Below are 12,924 nucleotides of genomic sequence, written 5' to 3' on the forward strand. Positions count from 1 at the left end.
AATATAGTGGCCAAATGCCAGAACCCTCAGATGAAAGAAAAAATATTGCAAGCGGCTAGAAAAACCCAATTCAAGTATCAAGGAGCCACAATAAGGATCACCCAGGATCTGGCAGCATCCACATTAAAAGATCGAAGGGCCTGGAATATGATATTCCGAAAGGCTAAGGAACTTGGTATGCAACCAAAAATAACTTACCCAGCGAGAATGAGCATCTTTTTCCAGGGAAGAAGATGGTCATTCAACGAAGTAAGCGAATTTCATCTATTTCTGATGAAAAAACCAGAACTTAACAAAAAGTTTGATCTACAAATACAGAACTCAAGAGAAATCTAAAAAGGTAAAGATTAATCTTGGGAACTATATTTTGACTATATAGATGCATAAAGAATACATGTATACCTTGTTCTAGAAATTGATGTGGAAAGGACATTGTACCAGAAAAAGGGTAAAGTGGGGGTAGTACATCTCATGAAGAGGCATAGGAAACCTATTATATCTGAGAGAAAGAATGGAGGGGGATGAATATAGTGGGTATCTTACTGCCTTCAGAATTGGCTTTAAGTGAAAAATCTTAAGACATATTCAATCTATGGTGAAACTTCTCCCATCTCATTGAAAAGTGAGAAGGGAAAAGTGGAAAGGGAAGGAATAAGCTAAGCGGAAGGGAATACGGGAACTGGGAGGGAAAGGGGTAAGATAGGGGGAGGAACTCTAAGGCGGGGGGAGAGACACTAAAAAGGGAGGGCTGTGAGAAACAAGGGGTGCTCACAAGCTTAATACTTGGAAGGGGGGGAAAGGGGAAAGAAGGGAGGAAAGCATAAACCGGGGTTAACAAGATGGCAAGTAATACAGAATTGGTCATTCTAACCATAAATGTGAACGGGGTAAACTCCCCCATAAAGAGGAAGCGGTTAGCAGAATGGATTAAAAGCCAGAATCCTACAATATGTTGTTTACAGGAAACACACCTGAAGCGGGGAGATACATGCAGGTTAAAGGTAAAAGGTTGGAGCAAAATCTACTATGCTTCAGGTGAAGTCAAAAAAGCAGGGGTAGCCATCCTGATCTCAGATCAAGCTAAAGCAAAAATTGACCTAATTAAAAGAGATAAGGAAGGACACTATATCTTGCTAAAGGGTAGCATGGATAATGAAGCACTATCTATATTAAACATATATGCACCAAGTGGGGTAGCATCTAAATTCTTAAAAGAGAAACTAAGAGAGCTGCAAGAAGAAATAGACAGTAAAACTATAATAGTGGGAGATCTTAACCTTGCACTCTCAGAATTAGATAAATCAAACCAGAAAATAAATAAGAAAGAAGTCAAAGAGGTAAACAGAATACTAGAAAAGCTAGATATGATAGATCTCTAGAGAAAATGTAATGGAGACAGAAAGGAATACACTTTCTTTTCAGCAGTTCATGGAACCTATACAAAAATCGACCATATATTAGGACATAAAAACCTCAAACTCAAATGTAGCAAGGCAGAAATAGTAAATGCATCCTTTTCAGACCACGATGCAATGAAAATTACATTCAACAAAAAAGCAGGGGGAAGTAGACCAAAAAATAATTGGAAACTAAATAATCTCATACTAATGAATGATTGGGTAAAACAGCAAATCATAGACATAATTAATAACTTCACCCAAGAAAACGATAATAATGAGACATCATACCAAAATGTATGGGATGCAGCCAAAGCGGTAATAAGGGGAAATTTCATATCTCTAGAGGCCTATTTGTATAAAATAGAGAAAGAGAAGGTCAATGAATTGGGTTTGCAATTAAAAAGGCTAGAAAAGGAACAAATTAAAAACCCCCAGTCAAACACTAAACTTGAAATTCTAAAAGTAAAAGGTGAGATCAATAAAATTGAAAGTAAAAAAACTATTGAATTGATTAATAAAACTAAGAGTTGGTTCTATGAAAAAACCAACAAAATAGACAAACCCTTAGTAAATCTGATTAAAAAAAGGAAAGAGGAAAATCAAATTGTTAGTCTTAAAAATGAAAAGGGAGAACTCACCACTAACGAAGAGGAAATTAGAGCAATAATTAGGAGTTACTTTGCCCAACTTTATGCCAATAAATTCGACAACTTAAATGAAATAGAAAAATACCTCCAAAAATACAGCTTGCCCAAACTAACAGAGGAAGAAGTAAATATCCTAAACAGTCCCATCTCAGAAAAAGAAATAGAACAAACTATCAATCAACTCCCTAAGAAAAAATCCCCAGGACCAGATGGATTTACATGTGAATTCTACCAAACATTTAAAGAACAATTAACTCCAATGTTATATAAACTATTTGAAAAAATAGGGATTGAAGGAGTCCTACCAAACTCCTTTTATGACACAGATATGGTACTGATACCTAAACCAGGTAGGCTGAAAACAGAGAAAGAAAATTATAGACCAATCTCCCTAATGAATATTGATGCTAAAATCTTAAATAAAATATTAGCAAAAAGATTACAGAAAATTGTCACCAGGATAATACACTATGACCAAGTAGGATTTATACCAGGAATGCAGGGCTGGTTCAATATTAGGAAAACTATTAGCATAATTGACTATATCAATAACCAAACAAACAAAAACCACATGATCATCTCAATAGATGCAGAAAAAGCATTTGATAAAATCCAACATCCATTCCTAATAAAAACACTTGAGAGCATAGGAATAAATGGACTTTTCCTTAAAATAGTCAGGAGCATATATTTAAAACCATCAGTAAGCATCATATGCAATGGGGAAAAACTGGAACCTTTCCCAGTAAGATCTGGAGTGAAGCAAGGTTGCCCACTATCACCATTATTATTTAATATCGTATTAGAAACACTAGCCTCGGCAATAAGAGTCGAGAAAGATATAAAAGGAATTAGAGTAGGCAATGAGGAAACCAAACTATCACTCTTTGCAGATGATATGATGGTATACCTAGAGAACCCCAGAGATTCTACCAAAAAGCTATTGGAAATAATTCATAATTTTAGCAAAGTAGCTGGCTACAAAATAAATCCCCATAAATCCTCAGCATTTTTATACATCACCAACAAAACCCAACAGCAAGAGATACAAAGAGAAATTCCATTCAGAATAACTGTTGATACCATAAAATATTTGGGAATCTATCTACCAAAGGAAAGTCAGGAATTATATGAGCAAAATTATAAAAAAGTCTCCACACAAATAAAGTCAGACTTAAATAATTGGAAAAATATTAAGTGCTCTTGGATTGGCCGAGCGAACATAATAAAGATGACAATACTCCCTAAACTAATCTATTTATTTAGTGCTATACCAATCAGACTTCCAAGAAAATATTTTATTGATCTAGAAAAAATAACAACAAAATTCATATGGAACAATAAAAAGTCGAGAATCTCAAGGGAACTAATGAAAAAAAATCAAATGAAGGTGGCCTAGCTGTACCTGATCTAAAATTATATTATAAAGCAGCAGTCACCAAAACCATTTGGTATTGGCTAAGAAATAGATTAGTGGATCAGTGGAAAAGGCTAGGCTCACAAGACAGAATAGTCAATTATAGCAATCTAGTGTTTGACAAACCCAAAGCCCCTAACTTCTGGGAAAAGAATTCAATATTTGATAAAAAACTGCTGGGATAATTGGAAATTAGTATGGCAGAAATTAGGCATGGACCCACACTTAACACCATATACCAAGATAAGATCAAAATGGGTCTATGACCTAGGCATAAAGAACGAGACTATAAATAAATTAGAGGAACATAGAATAGTTTATCTCTCAGACTTGTGGAGGAGAAAGAAATTTGTGACCAAAGATGAACTAGAGACCATTACTGATCACAGAATAGAAAATTTCGATTACATCAAATTAAAAAGCCTTTGTACAAATAAAACTAATGCAAACAAGATTAGAAGGGAAGCAACAAACTGGGAAAACATTTTCACAGTTAAAGGTTCTGATAAAGGCCTCATTTCCAAAATATATAGAGAACTGACTCAAATTTATAAGAAATCAAGCCATTCTCCAATTGATAAATGGTCAAAGGATATGAATAGACAATTTTCAGAGGATGAGATTGAAACTATTACCACTCATATGAAAGAGTGTTCCAAATCATTATTGATCAGAGAAATGCAAATTAAGACAACTCTGAGATACCACTACACACCTGTCAGATTGGCTAAGATGACAGGAAAAAATAATGATGAATGTTGGAGGGGATGCGGGAAAACTGGGACACTAATGCATTGTTGGTGGAGTTGTGAACGAATCCAACCATTCTGGAGAGCAATCTGGAATTATGCCCAAAAAATTATCAAAATGTGCATATCCTTTGATCCAGCAGTGTTTCTATTGGGCTTATATCCCAAAGAAATACTAAAGAAGGGAAAGGGACCTGTATGTGCCAAAATGTTTGTAGCAGCCCTGTTTGTAGTGGCTAGAAACTGGAAAATGAATGGATGCCCATCAATTGGAGAATGGCTGGGTAAATTGTGGTATATGAATGTTATGGAATATTATTGTTCTGTAAGAAATGACCAGCAGGATGAATACAGAGAGGCTTGGAGAGACCTACATGAACTGATGCTAAGTGAAATGAGCAGAACCAGGAGATCATTATACACTTCGACAACGATATTGTATGAGGACATATTTTGATGGAAGTGGATTTCTTTGACAAAGAGACCTGAGTTTCAATTGATAAATGACGGACAAAAGCAGCTACACCCAAAGAAAGAACACTGGGAAACGAATGTGAACTATCTGCATTTTTGTTTTTCTTCCCGGATTATTTATACCTTCTGAATCCAATTCTCCCTACGCAACAAGAGAACTGTTCGGTTCTGCAAACATATATTGTATCTAGGATATACTGCAACATATCCAACATATAAAGGACTGCTTGCCATCTAGGGGAGGGGGTGGAGGGAGGGAGGGGAAAAAAATCGGAACAGAAATGAGTGTCAATATAATGTAATTATTAAATAAAAAATTTAAAAAAATAAAAAAAAAAAAAAGAAAAAAGAAAACTATCTTTACATGTATTTGAAAAATAAAATACTATTGGGAAAAACAAACAAACAAACCAGAAACAAAATAAACAATAAAATATAGTAGTGGGGGACCTCAGCTTTCTCCTAACAAAATTAGATAAATCTAATCATAAAATAAATAAGAAAGAAATCAAGGAGAAAAGTTAGAGATGATAGACCTCTGAAGAAAACTGAATGAGAATCAAAGGAATATACCTTTACCTCAGTGGTACATGGTACCTTCACAAATGCATTAGGGATCTAAAAAGTTTACAAACAAATCCAGAAAAGCAGAATAACAACAGCACCTATTTTTCAGAGTGAGATGAAACAAGACAGTATTTGTAGAGTGCTTTGTAATTATTATTATTATTATCATAATTATCTGAAAATGTCTATTTTTTAACTTGGTTTTTCCCATGTAGATTGCTATGCTGAATTCTTTTGAATGGTCCTGAATCTCATTTGGAAAGCTTTATAGTATTGTAGGGCTTGAAATCAGCACAATACCATTAGTAAAAGGGAACATATTGAGGACATTATTATCCTTAGGGAGTGCCTCTATCTCTCTTTTATTTGGACTCTGACCTGGTTATCTCTATGATTGCAGAAAATTTATTTGGTTAGCTTTTAATAAGAGAATGATCAGAAAAAATTAGCATCTATTAAGAATATTAACATGTACATAACTGATACCTTATTGAAAAACCTTTGTGCCTTCATTTTGCTCTTCTAAATCAAGTAATTTTTAGAGTCAGTCAATAATAGATAGTAGGACTTTATATTTGCTGTCACTCTCTATCACTTAAAGGAAGATGTTTTATGCTGTGAAATGTCATTTGCAAAAATCTACCTGTTCTTTCAAATTTTAGTAAGAATGTTTTCTGTGTATCATTTTTATAATTTCTTTTTATAGAGTATATAGGATAACATTATTGATGTTCTTTTGATCACATTTATTGAGTAGTAATACTGGTTGTGATTTTTTCTAGGTGTTTGACATTTTTGTCTCTTTCATATATTGTGAGTTGAAGTGATCTTTGACACTCTCAAAATGTGTCATTTCCTGCAGAGAACTCCCCTGTTTATATTTCACAGAATCACAGAATTTGAAAGCTAGATGGGACCACAAATGCCCTTTCTTCTTCATATTCTCTAAAACTATTACTGCTTTCTCATGTAACATACAGGGATCTGAAATGATACAGTATAAATATGGTAGCTCCAATAAAATTGACAAAGAAAACAGTTTGTTACAGGGATATTGACAGATCTTTCCCATTTATTGTTTTGTTTCTTACTTTTAGGTTCACCCTTTGATAATCTTTTGATCTACCTTAAGTGGAATTCTGCCTTAAATGCATGACAAAGTGTCTCTAAATATATTTTTCTTTGCAGTGCTTCTCAATGTTTTATGAAGCCACACTTGCTCTTAATCTTCAGCCATTATACTAGTTGAGGTTTCATAAAATAGTTTATATTCTAACTAGTGTTGCCCTTAGCTTTCATATCTTTTTGATTAGCAAGGAGAGCAGCACTTTATTGGCTGAAAAGGTTTCAAGGGTTCTTTGGCATTATAGCCTTAAGTACTTCATATTAGTTATACTTTAGTAAGAAAGTTTTATAACCCTTGCCATTCTAAGTCCCTTTATTCATTCTTTTTCAGTATCATTAGTTTAACAGGTCAGGCTATGTACAATTATTTTCATCTTTATCCTTTCTTTTAATTTGATTTTCATCTTTGGTTTAACAAGTTATTTGATCTCTTTGTACTTACATAGTTGGGTTTTCCTATGTTTGTTGTTTCCTTTCTATTGAGTTGGTTCCCTTTTTATTTCTTCTTCTCCTTCTCCTTCGCCTTCGCCTTCGCCTTTGCCTTCGCCTTCGCCTTCGCCTTCTCCTCCTCCTCCTCCTCCTCCTCCTCCTCCTCCTCCTTCTCGTCCTCCTCCTCCTCCTCCTCCTCCTCCTCCTCCTCCTCCTCCTCCTCCTCCTCCTCTTTTTCTTCCTCCTTCTCCTCCTCCTCCTCCTCCTCTTCCTCCTCCTCCTCCTCCTCCTCCTTCTCCTCCTCCTCCTCCTCCTCCTCCTCCTCCTCCTCCTCCTCTTCCTCCTCCTCCTCCTCCTCCTCCTTCTCCTCCTCTTTTTCTTCCTCCTCCTCCTCCTCCTCTTTTTCCTCCTCCTCCTCCTCCTCCTCCTCCTCCTCCTCCTCCTCCTCCTCCTCCTTCTCCTCCTCTTCTTTCTCATCGTCCTCCTCCTCCTCCTAAAAAAAGATGCAAAGCTATACTTTGTATCATTGATCATTCTTTAGCCTACTTTGTTTCTTCATCCTAAGCCATATTTTTCAACATTTTTTCCCTGCTTTTCTCTTTGATCACTTCTGGGTTGAACTCATCAAATAGACAATCATTTCATTTGGAATATTGGAAGTCCAATAATTTAATTTGATAAGTATGTATTATAAGGAGGGAGGGAGAGAGAGAGAGGGAAGAAGGAAGAAAAGGGGGGAGAGAGGGAGGGAGGGAGAAAGGAAGGATGTGCTCTTTCTTTTTTTGTCTTTAGACATAGAAGGAAACTAACATATCTAACTTTTTTATTTGTCTCTCCAAAGAGAAACTGTGATCTCGCTTTCTATTTATCTGCACCTTTCTTATCACCCCTGGATTCTTTTGTAGTAGAAAAGGTAACCACATAATGCAATCATAAATCTCGGATTTGTATTAATATTTCAATTAGAAAAAGCAACTTGACAGAATTTTGAGCTTTGAATCAGGAAGACCTAACTTCAGATATTTATTAAATACATGCCCAGATATATGGGCAAATCATTTAGCTTTCTTCAGTCCTACTTTCCTCAGCTGTGAAATAGGAGAATTAGATTTTTCTAGCTCAAAATCTATGATCATAGGACAACGATCTCACATTTGGAGTACCAACATTTAAGTTATTGTTATTTTATGGCCTTAAACCTGCCTTTATCATAACCTTCCTACCCCCATTTATTGTTATTTCTCATTCTTCCTGCAGAAATAGAAGGGGGCTGTTCCAGAATAAAGGTTATTTCTAGTTCTCATTTCTAGACTTGACATTGATATCTCTGTTTTTAGCAAAGATGGCCTTTGATAACAGACACTGTCCAGGAATCATACATGACATTTTCCTCTCAAGACAGCTCCTGTTGGAACTTTCCCTCCTGCTGGCATTCTCTTCAACAGGCATAGTCACCTTTGGGCCACAAGGAAGCAATAGAAAATAATCACTAAAATTTCAGTAACCTAGGGAAAAGAGTATCTTTGTTCTTTTGGTTTTTAGACTCAGAAGGTGAATGTTATACCTTATAGTATCTCTCATTTTGTCATCATGTTGATGTAAGCACCTTGTGGACAGTAATCCATCCTCCCTCCCCCCCTCCCTCCCTCCTTCCCTCCCTTCCTCCCTCCCCCCCTCCCTCCCTCCCTCCCTCCCTCCCCCCCTCCCTCCCTCCCCCCCTCCCTCCTTCCTTCCTTCCTTCCTTCCTTCCTTCCTTCCTTCCTTCCTTCCTTCCTTCCTTCCTTCTTCCTTCCTTCCTTCCTTCCTTCCTTCCTTCCTTCCTTCCTTCCTTCCTTCCTTCCTTCCTTCCTTCCTTCCTTCCTTCTTCTCTCCCTCCCTCCCTTCCTTCTTCTCTTCCTTCCGTATAATACATACTTATCTATTTAAATTATTGGATTTCCAATACTGATACTACAGAACCATAAATCTGTTTGTTCAGATACTATAATCTGGCAACATCTCATGCATTTGCAAATTGCCGGGTATTAGGCAAGATTTTGCCCCAATTTTCCTGTGATGCAGAGCAATAAAAGACCTGAAACAGCAAGACTGGCAAAGTAGCATCACAAGATTTGGGATAGAGAAAGTTGAGTGTCACTAGGCTGACGAAATTGCTGATAAGGATGTAATTTTTGTCCCCCTTCCTTTTCCTTTCTTGTTCAATTCCTCCTCTCGCTCCAGCCAGCAGAGAGCCTTGGCACGCGAAGCACTTGGCTGGCTTGGATCACAATGTACACTGACCTACAGCCCAACAGCTGGCTGAGAGCTGGGGCGAAAGCAAACTGAGGCTCTCCCAGAGAGAAGTTGCTTCCTCCCAGATCTTCTACACCTGCCATCTCGCCGCTGCCGCTTCCCCACTCCCAATTCTTAGCAGTACACACAAAGAGAGGATTCCCCGTCATTCCCTCCCCCGTCTCTCCTGCCCCTCCCTGCCTCTCAAGAAAGCTTCTGAAGGCTAGGGTATCGGAGACTCCACACTCCGCCCTAGTCGTTGGGGAAGTCCTAAACGGGGAGGAGTTGCAGAGCCGCTCCTTGGGAAAGTTGGCCTGGGAGCAGCTGCGCTCTCACTCAGTTGGGCTGGTGCTGCTAGGGGGCCCAGACCTGGGTGGATCTCCTTCCTATTATTTCGGGAGTCTGCTGAGTTAGAGAAGAGTAAGTTCTACCCCGATCTGCAGAATACCACTCCAAGGGGGTAACCGACTAGCAGGAGTTTCTGATTGGAAGTTCAGCTACAGAAGCGCTTTTGTCCTGACGGGACTTTTTCTCAAGTGACACAACTAGCCCGGCCAGCCAAACTCGCCGGCAGTCCCAGCAGGTGTCCCCAGATCTTCCGCCACTCTCAAACAGGGGGCGGGAGGAGGGGGCGGGATTGGCAACGAGCCTCAGTAGGTGCCTGCTGCCTGCAGGAGTTGCCTAGCCTCCTGGGACAGAACAGGACCGAACCGTGGCGTGATGGAGGCAGCCAGCCAGCCAGAGGAGATCCATCGGCTTCGTTCCCTCTTCTACGCTTGCGATGCGAATCGCTCTGGACGTATCGAACGCGAAGAGTTCAGTGCCTTATGTGCTGAGCTGAAGGTCCGGCCCGAAGAGGCCGAAGCGATTTTTCAGCGCTTGGACGCTGACTGCGACGGGGCGATTACCTTCCAGGAGTTCGCCAGGGGCTTCCAAGGGGCCAGCCGGCGGCGGCGGCGGCGGCAGAGCTGGGGCGAGCGTCCGCCGCAACTGGAGCTGGCACAGGTTGCACCTGCGGTGGACACGGACAAGGAAGACGATGAGGGAGAGGCAGCCGTTCTGACTGCTCCTTGGGGCATGGAGAGCTTGGGACAAGCGTGGCAAGACTTCCAAGTCCGGCTCGGGGAGGAAGCCAAGTTCATCCCTAGGTAAGTAAGGGACGGGGGTAGAGAAAGCGTTAACTGTCTTTTTTCCTTCTGGGTTTTCTTCTTTCAATCTTTTCCTCCTTTCCCCCGACGTCTCAGGTGGAACTCTACCTTTTCCCTCTAAAAGTTTCATCATTGTCCCGGATCCTTTGCATTTCAGTTTTTCAGTCATTTGGTAGAACTGAGCTGAGAAAGCAAGTTCAAAGAATAAGAATTGTGTATGAGAATGTCTGACCCTTTTGATTAAAATGCATTCTTAATTACACTGAAGAGACAGGTGAACTTTAATAACTCATCTTCATACTGCCTTTTAAAATTATAAAGCACATTCCCACTCTGCGAGGTACTTAGTGAAACCATTACTTCCAATTCACGGATCAGGAAACTAAGATTCAAGGAGGTTGTGGAAGCTGCGTCTAAAATTCAGGTATTTTAACTTCAAGGTCAGTGATTTTTGACTACTCCCCTCCTCCCCCGAACCTTTTCCATGCTATCTGTGGTGTTTTCCCCTCATTTTAAAGCACAACATGTTGAGTATGACAAGAATACTCTTCAATTTTTTTTTTGGGGGGGAAACAACCCCTTCTTTAGGAAATTTGAGTGGTCTCTAACCATACAGTATAGCCCCTTTAACTAACATTTTCAGAATTTAATCTCTTCCAAGGAATTGCGGGATGTCTCCATTAATCTTTAATTTCTGAAATGCAAACTTTTCGGCTTTCTTGTTTGGATGTTTGGTGAGATGGAATTAGCCATCTCTCTCCTTTATTGTGGAATGGCATTTTGGTTGGTTAAATGCTCCCTAAAAATGTACCACATGACGCAATTATATATGGTCTGAAAGAACAGTGAAAAGAAACTATATCTGGGAGGAAACAAAGCAAGTAATGAATGAATGGGCTCTGTCTGTCGCACCAAGTTCTAGGGTTCAGATTTGTCTTTAAGGGAAAATCCCATTTCTTTCTTCCCCTTCCTTCCCCTGCTAGATCCAATGTGGTTCTCAGTGTAACTTTTTAAAGGAATGATTTACTGCAATATCAGAAGAATTAGTCAATGTAGGGGAAGAAATTGTTCTGTTACTTTTAAAAATTGTCCTCTTTTGAAAATCAGGCAGGGGGACTGAATAAATTTCTGAGGTTCTTTCCAGCTTAAAGTCTTGGTGATTTTGTAAAAAAGAGATAGAACTGGGATTGACTTTTAAATCTCAAACCCTGAAAAGACTGTGGTGTTTAAAAAAAGGTGAGGTTTTATTTCTCATTCCTTTGGATTGTTTCTTCTCTTTCTTAGTTTGATCCTGGCTAGTTGAGAAAACAATAGTTAAAAAAGAAAAAAATAAAATAAAGGGAACAGACCCTAGTAATGAGAGAGTGAACTCTTATCACATCTGTAAATCATTTTAAAAAATCAATATATTAAAATTTCTGAAAAACTACAGATTGCTAAATAAGTGTCCTTTATTCAAATTTTTCATGTCTTTTAAAATTAATAAATGAGTAACACTTATATATCTATGTAAGAAAATTTGTAATTATTTGTTTCCAAAGCAATCTTTATTGTGCATGATAATTGTACCAACCGAACTTGTGCCTTTCCGCAAACTTCGAACTTTCTTAACTTTAATGGACTCCAGTGTCACCTGCTTGAGTTTGTCTTTTAAGCACCACCCCTTTCAGACTTGAGATTAACAAGTACAATATTTGCCTTCCTATACTTGTTCAAGTGGAAAAGAACTGAATTGAGTTGTTTCATCTGATTGTAACCATGGCAGCCAACAATTGTATTTGGTAAATTGGAAACCTAATTCATTTCCTGGTGCTTTCTTTCTCCTTACTAAACCTGAAGATGGAACAGCACTTCCTGATAAAACCCCCTTCACTTCTTGGTAACATGAGCTAAATTAGGTGTAACTGGTTCCTGTAGTCAGCCAATGAACACTTATTAAATGCCTATTATGTGCCAAGTACTGTGCTAAGTACTTAATGAATTGTGTACTGAGGTGTAAAATTTGATTCATTTTAATTAATTGAGCTTAATTCTGTTTACCATATTTATGATATAAAAATTTAAATCATAAAATTTCAGAGGTATACATGTAGTCTAACACTTCTTGTGATAGAAGTTTTAATTTACTTACCAATACTGGAATAATGACTGTAAATCTTTCTTTACTTAATTTTGTCAGGTTTCCTTTTTTTAATCTGTAAAATGGAAACAATAATATTATATTCATTATAATTAATTATAAAATATTACCAATAATAATTGTTAGAGAAAATATGAGGCATAATGTTTTGCCTTGTGAAGATGCACATTAGAGAAAAACATAGTTATTCTAGAATTGACAAAGTATAGTTGGTATAATTCCAAGGTTTCTGGATTTTTTTGTTGTTGTTGTTGTTTATGAATCATTTTTTCCCTACAAATGGTACTTCATATTTAAGGTAGCACTTGAATTATATGTAGTAGAAAGAAAAGTAGTACACTATGATAATATTAACATAGCAAAATTTATATATAAATGTTTTAAATAATCCTATATTATTCAATATAACAAATGCTGGATGGTATACTGGGCACAAAGATTTGAGATTTGGTTTCTGACTTAAGTGTCTTAATATAGCTCATATTTCTGTATCTTTTTGTAATTTAAGAAGGACTTTCCTCAATTCAGTGAGTTAGCTTAATGTGAACTTTACTCTC

At 37.8% G+C, this 12,924-nt stretch overlaps 1 protein-coding gene across 1 annotated transcript in view; it reads left to right on the top strand.

Annotated features, from left to right (window-relative positions):
* Positions 1 to 9,402: 9,402 nt before the first annotated feature.
* Positions 9,403 to 12,924, top strand: part of RASEF (RAS and EF-hand domain containing) — a 103,630-nt gene continuing 100,108 nt past the window's right edge. Inside the window, exon 1 of the mRNA XM_051966453.1 lies at positions 9,403 to 10,227. Coding sequence (XP_051822413.1) covers positions 9,800 to 10,227 — 428 coding nt within the window. The 5' untranslated portion in view covers positions 9,403 to 9,799. The remainder of the gene's footprint in view (positions 10,228 to 12,924) is intronic.

The sequence above is a fragment of the Antechinus flavipes genome, chromosome 1, assembly GCF_016432865.1.
Source record: "Antechinus flavipes isolate AdamAnt ecotype Samford, QLD, Australia chromosome 1, AdamAnt_v2, whole genome shotgun sequence".
NCBI classification, from domain to species: Eukaryota; Metazoa; Chordata; class Mammalia; order Dasyuromorphia; family Dasyuridae; genus Antechinus; species Antechinus flavipes.